The 24,146-nt window shown below is 45.6% G+C and overlaps 1 protein-coding gene and 1 long non-coding RNA gene across 4 annotated transcripts; one reads left to right on the top strand and one right to left on the bottom strand.

Moving 5' to 3' along the window:
* Positions 1 to 604: 604 nt before the first annotated feature.
* LOC115100799 (protein DGCR6-like) lies at positions 605 to 20,292 on the bottom strand. 3 transcript variants are annotated; one of them, XM_029619689.1, is made up of 7 exons: positions 20,114 to 20,289; positions 17,146 to 17,875; positions 16,585 to 16,745; positions 16,060 to 16,160; positions 13,098 to 13,238; positions 3,441 to 3,554; positions 605 to 1,314 (listed from the first exon to the last, which is right to left on the bottom strand). In XM_029619689.1, exons 2-6 carry the CDS (start codon positions 17,253 to 17,255, stop codon positions 3,471 to 3,473), a joined length of 597 nt encoding a protein of 198 aa, XP_029475549.1. In that variant the 5' UTR covers positions 17,256 to 17,875; positions 20,114 to 20,289; the 3' UTR covers positions 605 to 1,314; positions 3,441 to 3,470. The 3 variants fall into 3 exon arrangements, with proteins under 3 accessions (XP_029475549.1, XP_029475550.1, XP_029475548.1); XM_029619690.1 differs by having other exon boundaries at positions 605 to 3,554; positions 16,597 to 16,745; positions 20,114 to 20,292; XM_029619688.1 differs by having other exon boundaries at positions 605 to 3,554.
* Positions 20,293 to 20,594: 302 nt separating this feature from the next.
* LOC115073497 lies at positions 20,595 to 23,089 on the top strand. Its single transcript, XR_003852031.1, has 3 exons — positions 20,595 to 20,695; positions 21,393 to 21,459; positions 21,573 to 23,089. It is a non-coding gene; the product is annotated as an uncharacterized LOC115073497 (long non-coding RNA).
* Positions 23,090 to 24,146: the final 1,057 nt, after the last annotated feature.

Genomic DNA, 24,146 nt, shown 5'->3' with positions numbered 1-24,146 from the left:
CTGATTAACAAAATAAAGAGTAGAAAATCCCCTGGAACAGATGGTATACACTCCACAATTCTGAAAGAACTCAAACATGAAATTACAGATCTATTACTGACAATTTGTAACCTATTGTTGCAATCATTTGTCATGCCTGAAGATTGGAGAGTGGCTAACGTAAACCCAATCTTTAATAAGGGCTCTGGCGTGATCTGGGAAATTACAGACCAGTGAGTCTGACTTCAGAACCAGGAAAAACCATGGAAACTATTCTAAAAAACAAAATCACAGAACATAGAGAAAGACATATTTAATGGGACACAACCAGCATGGATTTATATACAAGAGAAATCTTGCCTCACCAAGAAACAGCACCCTGACACTTTATACCACCTGCACTTAGGAAAAAAATAAGGGCTAAAGAAGTTGATGATAATCCATTCCCCTACAAAATTGTATTCACTCATAATTCCCTCTGAACTGGAACATTGTTTAAAAGTGTCATAGTTCCACATACTCACTAGTTTTAGCTAAAATGTCACCAGGTTTCCATGTAAGCTTTGCATGGATGCTGAAAAATTAGAAAATTATATGTCCCTGTACACAAAGCAAGAATGAATAATTCAGGTTTGACAAGTTTATTGGGCAAAACACAAAGTTCCTTTGAATGTAGAGGTGGCAACCACCACTGGCAGTAAAAGCATTAAAGAAACTGGTAATAAATTAAATTCTAACCATAGAAAACTTGGTCTAAACAGGATGAGCATTCCTCAGATAAACTATTCCTACTATTATTCTAACAGTCAAATAAACATGAAAGTGTCATCATACTCAGTAAGGCAGAATAAATAACTTTTTTAATCTATTTGTTACTATATATCATCAATATAGAACAGACATTATGAAAAAACAGCCATGGGACTAACTCAAAGCTACATGGTCAAAATATGTACAACATTTTTTTTTTTATTACATAGAAATAACATTTAAATAATTGAATGTTCTCATTCTTTCCTTACAAAATAATACCAAACCAAACAGAGTTATGTGCAGAGGCACCATGCAATCAACACAACTTACAGTCAAGGAAACAAATAGCTAGTGACCAAAACACAGATCCCTCATAACTGGTAGTCACGAATCTATTTTACTTAACAGGTTAAACATAAACCATTTCTCTACCATCACTGTAGAATACATCTGTTTTCCACAAGAAGGTGATCAATAAAGCCTCTTGCTTTATTATTTATCAGTCTGATATTTTTTTCACTGAGCTGTCAGTCTGTCCATTTCCAGTGCCTTCAGTATCAGATGGTATCAATGGTGTAAAATCTAGAGATTCAAAGTCCAGTTGATTATTAAACATACATCTTCACTCTAGCACAGAAATACAAGTATTTAGAACAGTAAACTGGTTAGATATCGGTCCGCCTGAGAGAGAGCTAACAGGACCTAGACAAATCTGCTCAAGTGTCCTTAATAGGGTGTTCAGCCCAGAGAACTTCTAATGTATAAACCTTTAGCAGGGGAAGTAGAATACACTGCCTTGCTTTAACACCCATGGTAGTGCAATCCTACTGCTTGGGCTGTGATCAGCTGCATCATGTTACAAAGGCATTCACTTTAGTTAACAGGGATATCCCTTTTATTTCATGACAGCACAAGACCACAAACAGCAGTATTTCACATTCATACATGTTTGCTGCTTATTTATAGTTAGGGATTTTTGTTTTCATTTTTTTGGGGTTTTTTTTTTTTTTTTTTACTTTTATCTAGAATTTATCAGTGTTTATTATAATGAATAAAAATAAGAGAATTGCAGTGGAAGCTTTTGCTCCCATTTTTATTCATTATAATAAACAATGAAATTCTAAACAAAAGTAAAATAAAAACTGAAAACAAAGGTCCTTATTTATAGTTGAAATGAAGCAACAGGAAGAAGAATTAAAAGTAATGTTCTATTTTAAGGGCCTTACACATGTGAGACACTGATAAACCTCTAGTAAATAAAATGAACTGTATAATTAAATCTAAATTATTTGTCTATTTCTAATACATTCCTGTTATTGTAGTATTTACTTAAATTGCATACAAGCCCAAAGTAGAAGCTTAGTCTTACTTTTCTTTTCTGGGTGGCCACAGTTCACCTGTATTTGAAGGTGTACGTGGTACTCCCTGAGCACAAGGCCTTTCAGCAGTGCTCCAGATGTTCTAGCACTGGCCACTTTTAGCGTCATCCTGGAGACAACTAGGACTGGAGCAGGCCTGCCTGAGGAATGCTCAGGCACAGCCGACATCTACCTTCAGCACTAATGCCACATCTTTTATTAAGACAATCAGAACATCATCTTTGATCTGATTTATCAGAAGGTTCTCTGCCACTCTATCTATGGGACTTAAATCCATATACAATGCTGAATAAGTGAGGTTTATAGGGAGCATGAAACGACTGGGCTCCTTTCAACTGATGCCGCCTCCTCAGCAGAACGTGAAGAGAATCCTCCCTTAAGCCAAGAAAGTCAAGCAGTCCTCTGTAAAATTGCCATAAATTGCCAGCCTTTCAGAGCCACCTCCAACAACTTCTTGACCCATTTTAGAACTAGGATAGGAAGGAAGAGCCCCTTTTCCTCTGGGCCCACAAGCACACGACACAAAGACCTCATGCTTCACAATCTCCTAAAACTGGAGCTGCTGTAGAGCTGGCGGAGCTGCATGGGAATCCCTGAGCAACCCTGGGAGAACCTGCTAAAAGGCCTCTGGATCCTGTCACCATGTAACTACAAACACCCATAGCATAACCCACTCGCCTGACTGGATGAAGAGGAGGTTTTATTTTTTCTGGAGTTTACATGTGTGTTTGGGGGGGAGGGGGGGGAGGGGGGGGGGAGTTACACAACTCTGCGATCACTTCAAGTTGCCAAATCATTCATTTTAAATGTAGGAATCTGAGGTTCTCCAGAGTCAGAATAACCAGCACCCCAAATCTACCTGTTTCCTGCACAGGTTCCCACAATGGCAATAGTAGCCAAATGGAAATACACAGCGTTGCAGTAAAATTCTGCTGTGACAGTGAGTTTCTGTTTTAGGTGGTCATTAATCCATTAGCTTATGGGTGTTCGGCTGACCACTAATACCAGACCACTTCCAGAGATAAACAGCATAGCTAATCTGGTAGCAACAACAAGTAAGTCCTTGAGAGCCATCAAATCAGGTTTGCAAGATGACCAAAACATGACTCACAGGTTAAATATATGGAAATACATCTCTTGAATATTCATTGTGGATATCCTGAAAACCAGACCTAAGTGGAGCCCTCAAGGATCACAGTTTGAAAACCATCGAGTAATCCTGACTTGGTCACTTTTTGTCTCCCTGTGCCCAAATTTTGTAACACATCTGCAGCAGGGACTGTACTATACAACTAAAAAGTATTATTGGTGCCCATTCTCTAAGTCTACCTGAACAGAGAAAGGAAATCATGACCCTATTCACGCAAACTTTTTTACAGGCTCTGATTCTTTCTGCTGCAGTTTCCGGATTAGTTCAAGCAAGTTCATCTGTAATGTCAGCTCCTGGGAAAAGGACAGAAGACAGACAAGAAAGGATTTAATTCTGCTAAGGAAAAAGGAATCATACCCACTAGTGCCAGCTCCTGAAAAGAAGCTGAGCACCTTGCAAGGAACAGAACATCTAAAGTGGATAAGAAAGCTGTCATTCTTTTTTTACCTCTTCAAGTACTCACTCATTTTAGTCTGTAACTCTTCATCTCATAATGCAAATTATCAAGTTTGCCAAGCCCTAATCTTTAGTGACATCATAAATGAGAAGCATCTCTGAACAATGTAATCTGCTTGGGTAAGTACCTGTTGGGTGCAGAATACAATCCAGCTCAGCACTGCAACCCGATCCACAGATGCACTGTGACAGGAGGCAGAATTAAAAGCCAAAACAATTTAATTCTAATTAAAATTCTGGAATGATACTGGCTGCCAGCAGGGGCCCTCAGTGAAACGTGCTCAGCCTTGCTCTAGCCTCTGCCTTGAAGGTTGCATGATGCCCTATAAAACCTTCCCTCATCACTGAATTGCCTTGACTCCTTGCTCTGGCCAGTCCTGCACTTTGACTCTGTTCCCAGTTTGGCCTGTTAAGAGTCCTTCTTGCCTTGTTTGTTCTTGTATTCTTTGCCTGATTGTTTCCCTGTGAGTCTCCCAGTGGCTCTCCTGCTTTGTGTGTATACCTTGCTTGTTCCTGTCCTGTCTGGGCTTTACGGTAGCCCTCCGTATCTATATATTTCTTGCCCTGGTCCTGTCTAGGTCTCCTAGTGACCTAGCTTATATTGTACCTTGTTCCTATCCTGTTTGGGCCTCCTGCTGGACCACCTTGTCTTGTCTAAGTCTCCTGATGGCCTAGCTTGTCTATGTTCCTTATTCCTATGTGTTTTACCTTGCTCCTGCCTGTGTGTTCTTTGCCTTGCACCCTGTTCCAGTTTCTGTCCCTTGTCTGTCCTGGTTTGTCTGGTTCTGTCTCGTCTGACCCGTTTCCTGTCTTGCTCTGCCCCAGACTGTTCACCTGTACTAGTTCCTGCTTGTCCTGCAACTCCTTGCCTTAGACGGACTTCTCAACCTTAACCACAGCCAGCCTTCACCTCTGCCTCCTGTTAGTTAAGTCCTACCAGCCATCAAAACCTGCAGGCTCAACCCAAGGGGGAGGTAGCCGGTTAGGTGAAGACCCTGCCCTGTGTTCTGCTCTGTGCCTGCTGGGGGTTTACGCTTAACCAGCATGTCCTGCCCTGTGACAAATTCACATTACATTTTCATTAAAAAAAAATAAAAATTTCTTTTAGGGACACTAACATACATGAGCAAGCACAAAAACAAAGCAGAGCTCAATCAACTTAATACCAATGTTGTTTTAATCCCCTCAACCTTTTCTGGTTGCCAGATGTATGTAGCATGGTCCATGCACCCCGGGGGTGATTGCATGTATGTGGAGTATGAAACTGTGACACAGACATTCTATTTGGAAGAAAGATACAAAATGAAACCAATTTACAGCAAGCAACTGACCATATATTGCAATGGCCCCTACTCTCTGCTAGATATATACACAATAACACCCCCCCCCCCCCACCACACCCCCCGGACACAGGAAGGATAACTTTCAAAGAACTGCGAGTGCGCCCATAAATGCATGTGGATGGGCGCTCGCACACAATCACATGTATTATGAACTGTGCGCACAAATGTACACACAGAATACAAATTACGTGTACGTTGAAGCTGCTGATTGCGCACGCAGTTGTGTGTACGTTTGCGCAGGGTTTAAGAGATATATATGTGCAAGTTTGTGCGTAGCATACACGAGTACGCGCAGAACGTCTGGTTCTTCGGGGTGCGGATGTGTAAAATGCTGCCACCAGCCAGAGAGACCAACGTCGCCACCAGGGCCATCGTCCATTTTGCGTCCCTGGTGGTGGAATGTGAGCGGGACCTGTTCCTAATCCCCGGCGTCTGGAGGAACGCGAGGAAAGGCAGGAGGTTGTGCCATGGCTTCAGAGAAACCTTACCCACGTGGGATAAGTAAAAGGTATGCATGGCGGGAGTCACTACAAATCGAGCTGGTACAAATTTATGTGTGTGGATACTGTTAACTGTTGTACATCCCGTTTATAGCAGAAGGGGAAATGACTGCTTACCTGGCAGTTTCCTTTCCTCTAGAACTGTCAGGCCAGTCCGTTACCAGTGAATTATGACCACCAACCAGCAGGTGGAGAAAGATCCTAATCTCGCTGATGTCAGCCTGCCCTTAAATTCTGTAAAAGCTAATTGTGCACTATTTTAAAACCATAAACAACTTTAGTTTCTCTCAGTCATCCTTTGAATTTTTTTATTTTTTTTTTTTTTAAACTTCCAGACGAATAAGGAAGACCACAAAAACCCCCCCCCCCCCACAAACCAAGAATGCTAAATACTGAGAAACCAAAACAGGAGGAGTGGAAAACATGTGGAAAAGGAAAAGAACACCCCCCATACTCACCAAGACCTTAGATTCTGACTGATGGACAAACTGGCAAAAATCTAAAAATGCACCGACAGAAAGCACCTTTGGGAGGAAGCACAGACCGGGCCAGAGGAAAGGAAAGTCAGGGAAGTAGTCATTTCTCCTTCCCTTTCATTCAGTCAGGCTAGTCCATTACCAGTGAGCTGTATCAAAGTCACTCCCTCATAGTGCAGGACACTCCTTGCAATATCACCAATATCACAAGGCATCTTTTACAATGAGCACTGGTGCTCAGATGACTGCTTAGCTGCACATTAGAAATACTTTATTTTGGGGGGACTTGAACGAGGGTATTTTGTTATTGCATTCTATGCCTAGATATGTATTCCTTTTAATCATCTGCATACGGTACTCTATCTGCTGCCAAATGTTTTAACTTTATAAAGAGCTAAAAAAAAGTACTTTCTTCATTCATAGGTACACGATTCAGTATCACCTCATGGGTTCCATTACCATTTGTCTAAGAAAAGTCCCTTAAAGGGAATCCAGCATTTCTCTACTTCTAAAAAAAAATAAATTATATATATATATATATATATATATATATATCCACAGATGAGATATTCTAGCCCATATCTAGCAGGTAAAAATCCCCAACACCAGCTCCCCCCTTTATTCCCACTTTTTGGGCGTGTTTGACCAAACCTCTGTCCAGCTCGTCCCCCTGTTTTGGAGCCATCTCCCCTTTCCAAAATAATCCTCCTCTTCCTTTGCTCCCTGCATTTCAGGTGCTTTGGCATATTTGGTTTTTGAATAACGAACCTCTCCTTCCCCTTTTTTGCCATTCCTGCCCTTCCTTAACAGATTATAACCACGGTGGCTGCATCCCATTCATGGGAGCTATTGAATCACGTCTCAGAAACAATAAACAGCTCTGCTTCTGTCACTAGATATTGGAGAGCTGGAGTTGCATTTTTTAAGACTATGAGCATTTGTTCTCATCATAGCCTTCCAGCTATTTCTCTTTGATTTATCATCATAGATGGCTTGGGTCAGAGTCATAAAGAGCAAAAGATTTTCTTCAAATTTTCAAAAATAGACATTCAATTATCTACAGCAGAAATCAACTACTTACACTGTCCCTCAGGTTTGCATCGAGTACCAGGGATTCTGAAAATGCTTAGCTCAGGAATTTTATATTTTGCCTGGAACTCCCAATATTGTTCACCAAGGCCACCGAGCAGACTCGAATTTTAACTTTCTATTGCCAGCTGCTTGCTTGGAAGAGTAGCTTGGATTTTAATCTGCTTTGAATATGGTGCAATTTATATTTGATTTCCTGGTTCCAGAAGCTTCTCAGGCACAGTAAAACACAGAAAGGGTTCCTCGACATGAAAAAACTAGCTACTGCATTCAAACTGTACTTGGATTAAACTTACTAATTACTCATTTGCCTGGCTGTTTTTTTTTTTTTTTTTTTTTAAGTAAAAAATGTTCTGGGAAGGGAGTTAGGGTTAAGTTATTGCTGGATTTAATACTCACTTCAGGAGAGGGTATGGGTTAGACTTTGCTTTAGTGAATAGTTATTCAAGGAAAAGCTAAAAACCTATCTACAGACTGCTCATACGAGGAAGCTGTAATATAACAACGTGTTCATTTTATTTCTAGTAGTTTTCTGTTTTAAGTACATTTCACTAAAAGTAAGCCTGTCCATCTCGGAGGTTGTTGCTGTCTGTATACATGCCCAGCTGCAGAGACAGACACAGTGGGACATGACAGAGAGCTCAATAATCCATCTGCTCCTTCTCCTCCACTAGCAGGGGCTGGTCCAAGGTCTGATGGTGGCAGCAGTGGTACCAAGTTGTAATGGCACATGGAGCCATCAGTGCATGTTCCCCAGGCCCTGCCTTCGGTACAGAAGCCAGGAGAGGAAGGGGCATGTGCACCAATGGCGCCATCTGCCTTTACAACCTGCTCCTGCCGCCAGTATTGGACTTTAGTAAGAAAACGTCCAAGGGGGAGAGGCAAGAAAAAGGTGAGGGGGCTGCCAGTTTTCCTCTTTTTGTGTGATGGGACCAGGGCTCCCCGCCACCATCGCGGCTTTAGACACTGCCAGTCTTCCATATAGGGAGGGGGTGGCAGGATTCTTTGCTGGTCTGACTGCCACTAGTCAACAAAAATCTGGCACTTGCATTGGCTGTTTTATTGGTCCTGCCCACTAATCCTTCCTTGAAGAAAATTATAGAAGAGGAGGGAAAATGCAAGACGTAAAGAAACATATATCCCTCCACAGACACATCCCCCCAAAAAGGAAAATTTGTTTCTTACCTGATAATTTTCGTTCCTGTAGTACCACAGATCAGTCCAGACTCCTGGGTTTTACCTCCCTTCCAGCAGATGGAGACAGAGAAGTTTTAAAAAACAAACACAGGTGTCGTACTGGAGGACACAAATGCTTTGCTCCCCGGAGGAATCGAGCCACATCTGGATGTGCAGCCAAATGCTACGCCTTGAATGGAACCACGCAAACAACCAAGAGCTGCCACCTGTACTCTCAGGGAACTACACAACAAGCCCTTGGATAGTCCAGCTTGCAGAAAACACAGAATAGCCGACACTGACGTCCAGGTAAGAACATCCTCACGGTTTAAACACCAAGATTCAAATTTCGCCACACTCGAACATATGCAATGTTGGTGGATGTTTTACGCGACCTCAGGAGAATAACCTTTGCTTCTTTGACATTGCCTTTCAAAAGCCATGCTGCTAGACAAAAGCGATCGACTTCTTCCAAACAGATGGGCCCTTGATGCAGAAGGTCTGGGAGACCCAGAAACCGCAGCGGTCCCGCCACAGCCAAATTGAGCAGGTCTGCAAACCATGGATGTCTTGGTCATTCCAGAGCTACCAGGATGACTTCTGCTGGATGGATCTCTATTTGTCTGAGCACTTTGCCGATCAATGGCCAAGGTGGGAAGACGTACAGCAGAACGTTGGTTGGCCAGGGCAGAACCAGGGTGTCTACCCCCTCTGCTCCTGTCTCCCTGCGGCAACCGAAGAAGCGCGGGGCCTTGGTGTTCTGAAACGTTGCCATTAGATCCACGTTGGGCATGCCCCACGTATCGCATATGAGTTGAAAGGCCTCGTCTGCCAACTCCCATGCCCTGGGATCGAGGCGGTGCCGATTGAAAAGGTTTGCCTGCACATTGTTGATGCCGGCTATGTGAGAAGCTGCTATGCTGACCAAATGCTGTTCCACCCAGCTGATCAACTGCTGAGCTTCCACCGCCACTGGCTGGCTCTTGGTTCCTCCTTGGCGATTGATATAAGCCACCATGGTCGCATTGTCCGACAGACCTCCCGTTAGGAGAGGACAGAAAGCTTGCAACACTAACCACACTGCTCTGGTCTCCAGACGATTGATTGACCACTAAGACTCTTCCTGGGACCACAGCCCCTGCACAGATTTCCCCCGACATACCGCCCCCCCCCCCAACCGAAGAGGCTGGCATCCTTAGTGACCACTGTCCATTCGGGTACTTCCAGGGGAACTCCTCGGGATAAATTGTCTGAGACCAGCCACCAATCGAGACTGGACCTTGCAGTATCTGTAAGAGGAAGATGGAAAAGCTCGGAGACTGGGTTCCAACGGGACAGCAATGCGGACTGTAAAGGCTGCATATGAGCAAAGGCCCATGGAACCAGCTCTAAGGTTGAAGTCATCGAGCCGAGGACCTGCAAATAATCCCAAACTCTGGGAGTATACTTGACCAATAAGTTTCACACCTGACCTTGCAGTTTGCAAATCCATTCCATGGTAAGGAAGACTCTCCCGCGCTGAGTGTTGAATAGAGGCCCCAAAAATTCCAAGGATTGAGTGGGCACCAGCCATCTCTTGGCTAAGTTGATCACCCAACCCAGCGACCTCAGGAGCTGAAGCACTTTGCGAATCGCCAGCTGGGCAAGTGACTCTGATTTCGCCCGAATCAGCCAGTCGTCTAGATAAGGATGCACTGTGAGCCCCTCCCTCCAGAGATGGGCTGCCACCACAACCATTACCTTGGTGAATGTCCTGGGCGCGGTGGCAAGACCGAAGGGCAGTGCTCGAAACTGAAAATGATGGCCCAGCACAGAGAACCGTAGAAATTTCTGGTGAGCTTTTCGAATGCTGATGTGCAGATACGCTTCCATGAAATCCAAGGACGCTAGAAACTCTCCTTTTCTCACCGATGCAATGCCTGACCGTAGTGTCTCCATGCGAAAACGTGGTACTCTGAGGCATCGATTTACCAGCTTTAGATCCAGAATGGCCCGAAAAGACCCCTCTTTCTTGGGCACTATGAAGTAAATGGAACTATCACCCTTTTCTTCTTTCTGCCGGAGGAACCAGGACAATGGCCCTGAGCTGCAGTAAGTGTTGCAACGTGTCCTGCACTGCTCTCCACTTGTTTTCGTACCCGCAGGGAGAGACTAGGAACCGGCCTTGGAGGTGACGTGCAAAATCTAAAGCGTAGCCTTGTCTTATGGTGAGGACCCACTGGTCCGAAGTCACCTCGGCCCATTCCTCGTAAAACAGGGACAGTCTGCCCCCGACCACTGGCACCAAGGAATGGGCCGGCACCCCTTCATTGCGAAGACTTGACCCCCACGAAAGGACTGGGACCAGTTTTGTTGCCTACCTGACAGCTGCCGAAATGAAGAACTGGGAGCCCTAGATGGAGGAAACCTCCAATTCCCTATGAATCGAGTCCGTGAAGCAAAGGATCCCCTTGACTTGGGCCTGTCCTCCAGCAACCGATGGACCTTATTTTCCCCCAGGGATTGGATCATGTCTTCCAGGTCCTTTATAAACAGTAATTTGCTCTTGAAAGGTAAAGATCCCAGCTGAGCCTTTGAGGATACATCTGCTGACCAGTTTCTTAACCACAGGAGTCTGTGGGCTGAAACCGCCGACACTATGGACCTTGCCGACGTCCTCAACAGATCATAAAGTGCATCAGCACTGTAAGCAACTGAAGCTTCTAAGCGTCCTGCTTGCAGAGCTTCCTCATCAGAGAAGCCAGCGTTGGCCTGTAACTGCTGCACCCAGCAAAGGCCCGCTTGCAAGGCAAAATTGCTGCACATTGCTGCCCGCACTCCTAGTGCCGAGACTTCAAATATCCTCTTAAGCTGCAACTCCAACTTTCTGTCTTGCAGAACTTTGAGTGCAGTAGCTCCTGTAACCGGGATCATGGTCTTCTTGGTAACTGCGGACACTGCCGCATCAACCTTAGGCACTCGCAGCAGATCTAAAGCATCCTCTGGCAGAGGATATAGCTTATCCATGGCCTTGCTCACCTTCAACTCCAGATCCGGAGTATCCCATTCATGGAACAAGAAATCTGTCGCCGAAAAATAAAACGGAAAATCAGTAGCCGGGTCTCTCAGACCCAGCAACACAGGATCCATAGCCCCCAGCTTGGATTCCTCTGGCAGCCCTTCAATGTCCAGCTCCCCAAGAATAGCAGGGATAAGTGGGCCCAACTCTTCCTTCCTAAAGAGACTGACCACTTTTGGATCATCGCCTTCCACCACATGTGAGCCCCTAGTGGTGCTGCTGATGCAGGTCAGGGTCCGCGTCCACCCCCTGCGGGGGATTGGACTGTAGGTCCGGGTCCTCTGGGTCCGAATCCTGCCCAGAGGAATCTGTAGCGGACTGCGGAGCCCCTGTTCGTAATGGGTGTTTTGCTTTTAAGGACCCTGAACCCCACTTAGGCTTGGACCGCTTTCGTGACTGTGATTTGGGACCCAGTGAGGACATTTTGAGTCCAGCCTGCTGCTTCCCTGACTTTCTCGCTTTAAAAGCCTTGTGGAGCAATAAAATGAACTCCGATGAGAAAGAGGAAGAGGAGGAGGAATCAGAAGCCCCCTCGGGGCTATCCTCCATTGCCAGTGAGCATTGCTGCAAAGGGTCACCCCCCCCCCCCCCCAGGAAACTTTTGCTGAGGAGAGAGAGGAGGCGGCAGAATCCCCTCCCCCATTGCTGCATGAGTCACTGATCTGCAAGATCCCAAAATGGCCTCCGTTCCCACGCTAAGCAGGAACGGATCAGTCTCATCCGGTCACGAAACAGCAGTCCCCATAGGAGCTCGTGCAGACTTGGTTTTTTTTTATAATTTTTGCGGCCCCTGCGGATCCCTCCCCCACAGAAAGGCACGCAGTACAAAGACCCTCAAGGGAAAGACGAGCGTGGGCCAAGCCGCACGCTGATGATCGCGGCATTGGGGAGAGAACAGGAGCAGTGACAACTCACAAACCAAGTAAAAAAGAAAAGAGGAGAACCCGGTACAGCAATGCGTTGAGACAGGTAGGGAAGAGAGCCGCCACGACGGAGGAACCCCGAAATAAAACGTTTTTTGTTTTTTTTTTTCCAACACTTGCCCAGCAGTGGTCCAGGGTCCTGATCCTGCTGGGTGGAGTGAACTGGGTTCCCTGGTATCACACCCAGACTGCTGGATGGGAACAATAGGGCCCTTGACCCTGTGATGCAGCTGCCTCAAAACCAGTGGGGGATGGTCCCCTCAGGACCTTACAACCCCCTGGGAGGCTGAAGAGAAAAACACTGCTCCTTCTGTAATCTTTCTTTTTTTCCCCCCAATCAAAGTAAAACTGAAAAGACAAAACTTCCCCAAAACTAACTAAACTCTATGAAATCCTAAGCAATTAGCACAGACTGTAGGTTATCCACCTCCACCATCTGCTGGAGACAGAGAAATACTGCCGGATTGTAGGTGGCAGCTTAGTATATATGGCAGAGTTTGTTTTTTAAAACTTCTCTGTCTCCATCTGCTGGAAGGGAGGCAAAACCCAGGACTCTGGACTGATCCGGGTACGTACAGGGAACATACTTTCAATCAGCACAAACATTTCCCTCACCTCACAAACCTGGCCATCCTAATGAGTCATACTCCACCATGCCCCTCACAGACATCCGCCATTGTATCACGCTCTTATGGGTGCACTTTCCAGCTTGTTACTCATAGTTTGGGGAGGGTGTTATCAGCATCACTCAATACCTTTGTATCTTCGTGACACAAAAGACGACCAAGCGGGAGGGGATGTCAGTCACTCTGTACCTGTGGATTTGTTGTTATATAGAATCCAGAAACTCCAGCTTTCTCCAGTGTGCTCTGCTGATCCACAACTTTTTGATCCAGTTCAAGGACAATCTTTTCATCCATCATTCGTTGTTCTTCTTTAATGCGATGCTCCAGAGTCTAAAAAGGATGACATCATTAGGACTTTTCTGTGAAAAGGAAAGGCCAAACATTTTTGCATACAGCAGATGTGATCATGGGGTAAATCATAAGAAAACTGACTGCAAGTTAACACAGATATAATCCAAAGTTAAACTAACACATGAAGAGCTGTTTGTTAACTGGATAATAAAATATTTATTTTTATTTAAAAGATTTTGTATTTTATTTATATAAGACTATTCATTCTAAATGGATCACAACATTTATATAAACATCAGAAAAAGCAAGTTTGCTTACCGTAAACGGTGTTTCCGTACATAGCAGGATGAATTAGCCATGCTGCCTGGGAGAGTCGACATGACCGGGAGTAGGTGGAGTTTCTCTCAGATAGTGACAGAGTTTTTAACTCTATGCGTCTGCGCGGTCGTCTTCCCGTGCGAATCAGTTTCTCTCCTCAGTCTCTTTGTAACCAAGCAAGGTGTATGGCAAAGAAGACATTAAATAGGCCTGGACTGTCTAGGGAGGTGGGAGGGATCGCATGGCTAATTCATCCTGCTATCTATGGAAACACCGTTTACAGTAAGCAAACTTACTTTTTCCCGTTGATAGCAGGGCTGAATTAGCCATGCTGCCTGGGAGTCCCAAGCTCCTGAGTTGTGTCCATTCAGTATGTATTTGAAGTTCGGGACAACAACCCCCAGTGGAGTAGACGGTCCTACCGTAAGTACTAGCAAGATTTGACAAAACTGCCGTACCTAGTGTAGCGTCTGCAGATGTTTGTTTGTCAATACAGTAGTGTGACATGAAGTTTTGAAGAGACGACCAAGTTGCGGCTTTGCAAATGTCTATCAGCGGTACCTTTCGTAAATGCACCACTGATGTTGCTGTGGTGCGTATTTGGTGTGCTTTTGGTTTGCTGGTAAGTTTTGCAGAGCGTTTGTCATAACAGAATTGCATGCAATGGCACAACCAGCTCGCTATGGTTCTTTTGGAAACAGGCTGACCTGGGTTGTTTGGATTGAAGGAAAGAAATAACTGAGATGGTCTGGATGGAGAGTGAATTCCGTGCAAGTAATAAGCCAAAGTTCTTTTGCAATTTAATGAGTGTAGGAGTTTGTCTCGGTCATTATGATGCGGCTTTGGCTTAAAAATTGGTAGTGTAATTGTTTGATTTATATGAAAAGGCATAACCACTTTCGGAAGGAAAGAGGGATGAGGCCGGAGAGTGACCAATTCTAAGTAAGGAGAATAGTGAACCAAGGCTTGAAGTTCACATACTCTCCGTGCTGATGTGATTGCTACAAGAAATACTGTCTTCCAGGTTAAGTATTTTATGTGGCAGGAGTCTAAGGGTTCAAAGGGGGAAACCATGAGCTGCTCCAGCACCACGTTCAGGTCCCATGGTACAGATGGTTTTGTCATCGACGGCTTCAAATGTAGCATGCTGCGCATGAATCTGGAGATTAGAGGATGATTAGAAATTGGAAGACCGTTATGATAGTGGTGAAAAGCTGCAATGGTGCTATTGTGAACTTGAACTGAAGTATAAGCTAGACCGGAGATGTAGAGCGTATGGAGGTATTCCAGTAGCTGGGTCGCTGTAGATGAGAAGGGATCCAACTTCCGTGGCTGACACCATTCTGCGTAATGGTGCCATTTCCCCACATAGCTACGTCTAGTCGAGGGTTTCCTTGAGACGATCAGTATGTCTTCTAAATGTGAAGGAAGGCCCAAGTGGTTTAATACTCACCTTTCAACCTCCATGCTATCAGATGGAGGGATTGGTGCATTTGATGGAGTAGGGTAAAAGATGTGGGAGGTTCTCCAGCAGAATCCCACCGATTTTTTCTCCACTGGAGAAAAGCTCACCTTTCAACCTCAGCATGGAGGTTGAAAGGTGAGCCCACCGCGTATGGAGAGTCGCATGAGATACTCATACCATGGTTGTCTTGGCCATGCTGGAGCAATGAGGATCAAGTCTGCCATGTCTTGGATGCTTTTCTGGATTGTCCTGGAGATTAGCGGAGTAGGCGTATAGCAGGCCCCTGCCAAGAAATGAGGAAGGCATCTGGAGCATAGCGAAGACTGCTTGGGTAAATGGAGCAAAAGGTTTGCGTTTGGCGATTGCTCTGTATTGCAAAGAGGTCGACTGTCGGGAAACCCCAGCGTTGAAATATTGCCAGAGCTACTTCCCGATTTAAAGTCCATTCATGTGGATGAAATATTCTGCTCAGGTGATCCGCCATGACGTTATCTAGTCCCAGAAGGTAAGTAGCTTGAAGCGTTACTCCATTCGCATTTGCCCAAATCAGAATTCGAAGAGCTTCACGACAGAGTGCCATGATCCTGCTGGACCTGTTCTGTGGTGTGGCTTGCACAGTTGATGGCTGTATTGTACCTGTTCAGCAGTGGTGCAGCTTGTAAGGGAAAGCTGCATTGTTGAGGCCTGTTGTACCTGTTCTGCGGTGGGGTAGTGTGTGCGCTCAGGCTGCAAAGTCTGAGGGTAATTTTGAACCAGTGGGCCTTGTAGCTGGTTTTCAAAAGGAATCTATGTGGATTTTGCACCTTTTTGCGTAGGCAACAAGTTCATGGAAAACAGCATGTCCACATTTAAAAATACAATCTGTGTGCAGTATTTTCCAATCCCACCCAAATGCACCCCAAGAACGCTTCCACTGTCTGGCAAAAAGAATAGCCTGGGAAAAAGGCTTTGAAACTTGCCCTCTTCATGTTGCTGTGACTCTTGCATGCTTCAACACACTGAGTTCAGGCTTCAGAGATCAAGCAGAGTTTTGGAAAACTACAGGAAAGTCTTCTCATCTTAGTCCAGCCTTCTTACCTCAAGCTCCCTCTGCTGTGCTGCTCTAAGGACTGGCAGGTTATGAGCTTTGCAGGACTGCTGGGCCTCCCTATGTCTGCGAAGCAAATCTTGCTTGAGCACTGAATTAAAAAAAAAAAAAAAAAGCCATTATAATTTTTTCCATTTATTTTGTTTGTGGCTTATCATTATTAGTAATATACTGTAGAAGACCATCAACTGCATGACTGAAGTTTCGGTGTTTTTTCTCTCTGACCATCAGATAAATCTAATGGGGAAAGAAGAAGATACTCCAGAACCATCTCTTTTGTAATCGGCTCATAACTCAACTCACTTGCATTGCTACCTTGATCATCATTTGGAAAGGCAAGTTAAAAATTAAAAAAGAAAAATGTCTTTGCATTAACATAGAGCAGTTAGCACATGTATGTACAAAAGTCTGAATAGATCCTTTACAACTGCATTATCCCAAAAAAATGTATGTAATCCTCATCCCTTCTAAAGTTTCAGAGGAGAACCGCGTATACCATCACTTATGATTCATACCTCTGTGCTCACCATGTAGCTTCAATCGTTGGTTATAAAGATTCTTCTCTGTCAAGTGCTGAATCTCAAGCAGACCCTGAACAATCTCAAATACTGCTCCATCGATTAGTGCTAGTGCCAGGTCACTAAGAATTGTGTATGACAGACGCTGCTGGCACGAGCTGCAAAGAGAAATGCACCACACATCAGTAGGGACAAGAAATAGAGAGGAATTCTGCATTTCATCAGAGCACAGTGATTTCATAAAAAATGCTGAAGCTCTGGGGGTATAGGAACAATTTATGGTGAATGTTAAAGGCCCTAGAAGAGGGAGAGCTTATGGGAAGTATAATGTATGATGGGTACCAGAAGGGGATGTACAGAGTCAGCACTGAAGGCCCTGAGAGATAATGTACAGTGTCTATGGAGTAATGAAGGTCCCAAGAGATGTACAGAACATGGCAAGTAACAAAGGCCTGATGAGATGTACAGTCGCATAAGAAATACTGTGAATACTTAAGGCCTCAGAGAAAACGTATAACGTACTGAAGGCCCAAACATGACATGCAAGCTCTACATTACCTGGGTAGATCCTTTACCAGATTCTGCAACTCTGACAGCAAGTAGTAGTGCTTCTCCTGCTGCTTGGATGTGTCAGCAGGCTCCTCATAAATCCCCAAGAATCCATCCATGGTAATGCCTTGGAAACAGAGGACTCTGGATTGGGCTATTTCATTCTCTCCCAAAGATTCCAGGAGAACCTCAGATCAAGAGGGTCAGGGTGTGATGCATCTGGCTGCAGGTCTGAGAGCTTTAAGTGTTTCAAAAGCTGAGTTTTAGATTAGGATTGGTATTGGGGAGGGTGGTGGACAGTTTGTACATTTGGGTGACTCAGGCTGAAGTTAAAAATCTTGAAGGGCATGGGGAGGAGACAGTATCTCTAGAGGGCATCAGAGAGAGGAATGGGGGCACCACAGAATGTTTGCAGAGTTTAAGAAACAGACTCAAACTGAGTTTAATGCCTAGATTTGGGTGGAGATATAGGAGATGAATTTGAGTTAGGAGGCTCAGGCTGTGATTTCAAAAGATTAAGAAGGTGGTTTGGGGAGGAGGACAAGCAACAGACTCAAGCGTTAAGGGGCTCAAGCCACAGGCTGTAGACTCAAGGCCTGGGATTTCAGGCTGTGAATCTTGGGCTCAAGGATTTAAGCTCCGATTTCAGAGCACGGGGCCTGATTCATGGCCTTAGGCTCTAAGAAGCGCATCCCGACCCAAAGATCCAGACTGTGGACTTGGAGCAGTGTTGCCAGATCTGAAATACAAAATGATGATACATTGCAAAAATACATATCTTAAACTGCCAGGTGAAAAATGCCTAAACAATACATGTAGCAATCCAATGCTTTGTAAACAACAGATCTGAAACTTGGCTTGATCCTTCACATTGAGAAAAATACTTTAAAAATGTTTACCCTAAATGCTTGTGCTATCACTAACTAAAAGTTGGGATAATAAGTGGTCTGCTTCTCCGATAACTGCCTGTCGCTGACCGAATGCTACAACAGTAAAAGGTCTGCATCTTTGTTAACTGTAAAAAGATGGAATAGAACTTTAATATTCAGCCATGGGGCTTCTGGCCAACTTACACCAGATATTCAGCCACACAAATAGACTGCTGAAAATACCCAGCTCTCAAAAAGTATGCCACTTAAGTTTATTTGGTTGACTTAAGGCCTGTTTTCAGGCAGGCCTAAAGCTAGCCAGCTGCCTTAGCCAGAAAATGCCATATATCGGTATTTATTTGGCTAACTTAGCTGGGTAAGTGGCACCATTCTGTAACGCCTCCACGTTATCCAGCCAAGTTTTATCATCATCAGTGTTTAATTACGACACACTTTTCCAACAAGAGTTAAAAATGTTATATCAAATAATCAGTATTAAGAAATAACTGTTACATCATAATGGTAGATTGATAGTTTATTGTGCTTGATGAATCCCCTTTCTTCCATACATAATGCAGAGTTTCATTATCTTCCTGGTAGGGTCAGAGCAAGTAGGGGCAGTTTGATTTGAGGAGTGTGCAAGTTATTGAAGTACATTGTCAGATCTAATATTTGACAGACAGTTGTTCAAAAGATTCAGTAAGATTAGCAGGTTGAGTTTCATATGTTTGGGATTTTTAGAGTTGTACATTGCCAGACACCGCCTTGAAAGGATACGTTTTCAATGTTTTCCTGAAAGTGAGGTCTGCGGCAGATCTAATGTGCAGGGGGAAGGAAATCTATAGCATGGAGGTGGACCCTGTGAATGTCCCTTTTCCTGGTATTGGTGAGGCACATGGACCTTGGTGATGGTGTCTCAAGAGTGCCCAAGGCTGCATCAGTGAGAGAGAAAATTTGCAGAGGGTGAGGGAGCTTACTTACTACTTGATGGTGGTCTATAGATTAGGAGCAACCCCCATTTGGAGTGGGCATCCACTTGCAGAAAGAGTGTTTCCATACCATCTAGTTTTTATGTAGGAGATAGTGTAAAATTCAGAAATGTCCTGATAACCATCTCCCCCCTCCTCCTTTTGTCAAGTGCAGTGTGCAAAACAGCATAGTCGTGAGGGCAGATTGGAAGGGGGATATAACCCTCTGTCTGAACTGATCCAGGTACGTACAGAGAATGCATCTTACTAGTGGGTGATGTGTCTGGGCAGAGGAGATATGTGGGTCTGTGTGGGATTTTCAGCTGCATAGTTGTGCACATGAATGAGCACACCCAATGGCACAGCCCTTCAGTCAAGCTCCTCTGAGCCAGGCCCTTTAAAGAGTAGGTCAGTCCCGAGACTGCCGGGGGGGGGACATTCCTGCATCAGGCCTCTCCCTAGCTACAGTCCCTGGGAGGAATTTTTTTTTTTTTTTGCTGCAGTGGGGCAAGGAGATTGGGACTGGGTCTCACTCACCCCAGACATTAACTCAAGATAACTCTGAGGCATTCAACATGACGGGATTTTCATATTCTGTTCTTTGTCCAGCTAAGTCGACGCTTAGCTGGACAAATGGTGTTGATTTTCTCATGACAGAATGCCATATTCAAGTCACTCCTTCCATCCTCTCAGCAATTGCACAACTTAAACTGCATCCAGAGAAATCAGATAATTACTTTTGCCCCTGCTCGTGGGGATGAGAGTTATGTAATTTGGTAATATCAGTCATATTAACAAGCAATTTGCAACCACGCAACATTTACTTTCGTTAAAGATTATGCCAGGATCGTGACGAACTTTTCTGTTTTAAGCATGTAACTTGAAATCCAATCCAAAGATCCTTAAAAATAAAACTTCTAGCGGCGCAGCAGCTGAGAGATGCTGGAGAAAATCTCCGTCAATCCCCATAGAGCTCAGAAAATGATAGGACCCCAACAGGCGTCTGTATCCACGGCCAGTAAGCAAAAAATACCAGGCCCTGATCTGAAAGCCCCAGACCCGGCCTCCATGGACCGGTTATTGCTGAGGGGGAACCCGTATGGGTCCCTGAGCTAGTGGCTTAGTTAATTATTTAATTACCTGGTACGCTGCCCCTTTAAATAGCAGGCCCTAGCCCCCTTAGACAAGACTGTAGAAGACGTTCAAGACCTGAAAAGCCGGGGCCAACCCGAACCGACGTTTAAGCAGCGCGACAGTGGGAGGAGCAGCCGGCTGGGGGGCGGGGTAGGAGAGCAAGCGCAGAAGTAAAAAGGGGCCGGCAGGGGACAGCCATAGCTCTAAAAAAAAAAAAAAAAAAAGGACCAGGAGCGGCAGTGTTGCCGACCTCGCTTATTTCCCGCGAGATTGGGTTTTTTGTCTTAGTCATTCGCGGGTTGCTTTTAATTGGGCGATTTTTCCTGCCAATCGCGTTTTATTTTGGGCTTGGTGGGCGGGACTTGTGCTTTGATGTGGAAGTGATTGGCTGCTGCTGCCGCCGATGAGGCCAGTCCACAGCAGGCGTACCCTAAATTATTGCAGAGGTAAGCCAATCAGAAACTTTCACAGAAGTAGGTGGGCAGACCCAGCAGGCCAGCACGCTTTGCAGCAACAGAGAAGGAATCTTCTGTGTAGCTGCAGCTCTGAATGCAGAAGGGAGTGTAGTATTCAGCTGGCTAAAGCCAGGTATAAGGAGGGGAGGAATGAGTATGTTGGGAGGGGGGAATGAAAGTGTGGGGGACCAGGGATGTGCTTGGAGGGGGGAGAGGGGAATGAGTGTGTGGGGGATATGCTTGGAGGGGGGAATGAGCGTGTAGTGGTCATGGATGTGCTTGGAGGAGGAGGGGGGGGGGGAATGGACGTGTGGGGGTCTGGAATGAGCTGGGAGGGAGCGCGTGGGGGCCAGGGGTGGGAGGGGAGGGAGCGTGCGGGGGCCAGGGATGTGGTGGGGAGGGAGCATGCGGGGGCCAGGGATGTGCTGGGAGGGGGAGGGTGCGTGCGGGGGCCAGGGATGTGCTGGGAGGGTGCGTGCGTGCGGGGGCCAGGGATGTGCTGGAAGGGGGAGGGAGCGTGCGGGGGCCAAGGATGTGCTGGGATGTGTTGGGAGGGGGAGGGAGCGTGCGGGGGCCAGGGATGTGTTGGGAGGGGGAGGGAGCGTGCGGGGGGGAGGGATGTGCTGGGAGGGTGCGTGCGGGGGCCAGGGATGTGCTGGGAGGGGGAGGGAGCGTGCGGGGGCCAGGGATGTGCTGGGAGGGAGCGTGCGGGGGCCAGGGATGTGCTGGGAGGGGGGAATGAGTGTGAGGGGCTGGTGTTTTTTTTTTAAATTTGTTCTACACCACTTAATTTCATCTATTTATTTTTTTCTCATTTCTTCTCCCTGCAGCAGATGACCTTTGTAAGAAATCCTTATTTTGACAAAAAGAAAGCTTGTCCATACCTGCTGACTACAGGTAAAAAAAATAATGTGACATGGAAACTTGTAATGTTATTTTTTTTATTTGTTCTACACCACTTTTGCTGTCATCTAATTTTGCTTTTTTTCTTTCATTTCTTCTCCTTGCAGAAGTTCACCTCTGTAAGAAAGCCAGTCCATACCTACTGTTTCCGTCACTGGCTGCTGCGCTACTAAATGGTTTTGATTTACTATGGCTAAAGTAAGGAACTGGGCTAAATACGATAAAAGGTACTGCAAAGCGTGGGAAGAGGAATGTGAAATAAGCATGAATTCAGGAGAATGGGAGGAGGGGGGAATGAGCGTGAGGGGATTGGATTTTCAATCTTACGTGTTTTGGGCTTTTTTGGGGCTTGGTTTTTTGGGGAAAAGTGCTTGTTCTTTCATGAAAACCTGGCAACCTTGAAGAGCGGGGTCCCTTCTCTAGTCTGCCGGGAGCAGCAGACATCCTGGAACAGTCACTGAACAGCCAGGCGACCTCCATCCCACACAATCCTTCTCCGGGAGCCAATAAACAAGGGTCATGGAAAGGCAGCAGGGCAGTGCTCGACATCGGGGGCGGTGCTGGCAGTGGACTAGAGGTTGAAGGAGAGGCTCACGGTGCTCCACCCCTGGCTGTGCACTTCTCCACCCGGGAGCCAATGAGTGAGGGCTCTGGACTGGCGGCTGGGAAGGTGTTCAATTCAGGGGGTGTTCCCTTTTTTTCGTGGGCGGGGAGGGGGAAATGAAGGAGCTGGCAGTTGATTGGAGTTTGGAGGGGCAATTCTTGGCGCGGCGCGCCTCTGCTCTCTGCTTCACTAGGCGCTGGTGAGGGAAGGGCGAGATGGCGCTGAAGCAGGGGAGGAGACAATGTGCACCAGAGAGGAACTCTAGGGGTCGTCGGAGAGACAACGGGATTGCTAATGAGGGAACAGAGATGGATTCCAGGATGGGGTTCCGACTCGGAAAAAGAAGGTGAGAGAGCAAAAATGTCGGCAAGTAAAGTGCGAAGAATTAATAGGAAATTCCTGAAGAAGAAACAGAAGAGGACTGCACTAGGGATGCCCATTTGTATTTGACTTTCTCAGCTGTCACTGTTTACGTCTGGATGTTTTGTGCAGCACCATCTCAAACATCACAAGCTCCGTAGATTGTTAATAAAGAACAGTTTGCACGGGAGAGACTCCTTCAAGAATCTTGTAAATCTGTAGAGGACTCTGTGAAAGTTTATACCTGCGCTTTTGATAATGCAGTAACAGTACCCCTTCCTTATACCTTCTGAGCATAAGTGATCCTCGACCAATGTTCTGTAACTGATCTGAAATTTGTTATAATCCGCTCTGAATTCATTCTTAGGAAATGGCTATAAATAAGTGTTTGGCAGTCTGTCTTGCAAGTTATGTGATGTTCTGAGGTTTTAATTATAAAGTATTGCAGCATGTCTGTAGGATACAATGTCCAGTATACCAAATGGAAAATGAGGTGCAGGGAAAACTGCATCCACATATAAAATCTTTTATTAGTTCTTCCTAATTGTAATTTTTTTCTTTACTTATAATGTCCGGAGTCAAGATCTGCGCTTGGCTCTTTACCCTTCCACCCAATAAAGACAGACACCTTATTGCCTTTATAACAGGCCGCAGTTTATTAACATACCCGATCCTGAACGATATAACTGTCACGCTGACAACACACCAGCCGAACATTTCCCCCCCCCCCCCTTTGTGCTCTAACTCCCACCACGTCCCAGTGGTAAGCTATGTACCCCCCCCCCTTCATCCTACTCCGCCGCGTCCCAGCGAGGGTAAGACGTGGCCTTGAGCTTTAGCCCCCTAGCTCATTCCGGCCTTCTCGTGCAGCAGCCTCCCCCCGTGTCCTTTAAACATCCAATATAATAACAACATTCAACTTGGGCTCGGGATTCCGCCACACTGCGACAATTACTCTCGTGATCACAAAACGTTACATGACACCATTGCATAAAGGGTGGGTGGGAGGGAAGCAAACAACCCGCGCAGCCGCTTCCGAACCCGTCTGGCAGGCAAGTCCTACGGCAATAGCAGTATGCAGGATGAAGAACCAGAGGGGCCTGAAAGACCTCGCTAGTCACTGAACAAACTTGTGGACAAATGGAAAAACTGGGGCTGCCTCGTGCAAGCATGTTTTAAAATTCGCTGACATGCGCATGTAAAAGCTGATATGGTCCTATTTAACACACGTGCTAGATGCGCTCGAATGACTTTTTAAAATTAGGAGCATACTTATGCGCGGTTGGTGCATTTTAAAACATGCTCGTAAGTGTGCGCACAATTAAAAATTCTAGCATATCCTCGCTCGCGCGCAGATACATGCATGTATGGGTGCACGCACGCTCGTTTTAAAATCGACCTTTAAGGTTTTTTGAAATTGATGAGTAGGCGACTCTTACTAGTTTGCGAATGACAAGCAACAAGACTAAAATTAGTCATTCACTAACATCAGGGTTAATTGTACAGGAACCAGTACTTTCACCTTTTCAGATCAAGTAAATGGTTTTTGCATGCTCACAATTTTAATACTTACAAGTAAATGCATGTTATAAAATCGGGTGTACGTTTGTGTGCGCCGGGTAGCGCGCACATATGTACCCTGCATGCGCTCGTTTAAAAATCTGCCCCTATATGTAGGGAAAGGTTAGAGAGAGATTGGGAAGTGGAGGATAGGAAA

Source organism: Rhinatrema bivittatum, chromosome 11 (genome assembly GCF_901001135.1).
Source record: "Rhinatrema bivittatum chromosome 11, aRhiBiv1.1, whole genome shotgun sequence".
NCBI classification, from domain to species: domain Eukaryota; kingdom Metazoa; phylum Chordata; class Amphibia; order Gymnophiona; family Rhinatrematidae; genus Rhinatrema; species Rhinatrema bivittatum.
The sequence above is the reverse complement of the archived record's forward strand: the minus strand, read 5'-3'. Positions and strand labels throughout refer to the sequence as shown.

What these genes read in the sequence shown, in the direction of transcription:
- LOC115100799 (XM_029619688.1), bottom strand. Translation starts at nt 17,255, where the DNA reads ATGGATGGATTCTTGGGGATTTATGAGGAGCCTGCTGACACATCCAAG. An exon ending in GCTACATGGTGAGCACAGAG is followed by an intron (nt 16,161 to 16,584) that starts GTATGAATCATA and finishes TTTTTAATTCAG; the next exon opens with TGCTCAAGCAAGATTTGCTT. An exon ending in ATATAACAACAAATCCACAG is followed by an intron (nt 3,555 to 13,097) that starts GTACAGAGTGAC and finishes TCCTTTTCCCAG; the next exon opens with GAGCTGACATTACAGATGAA.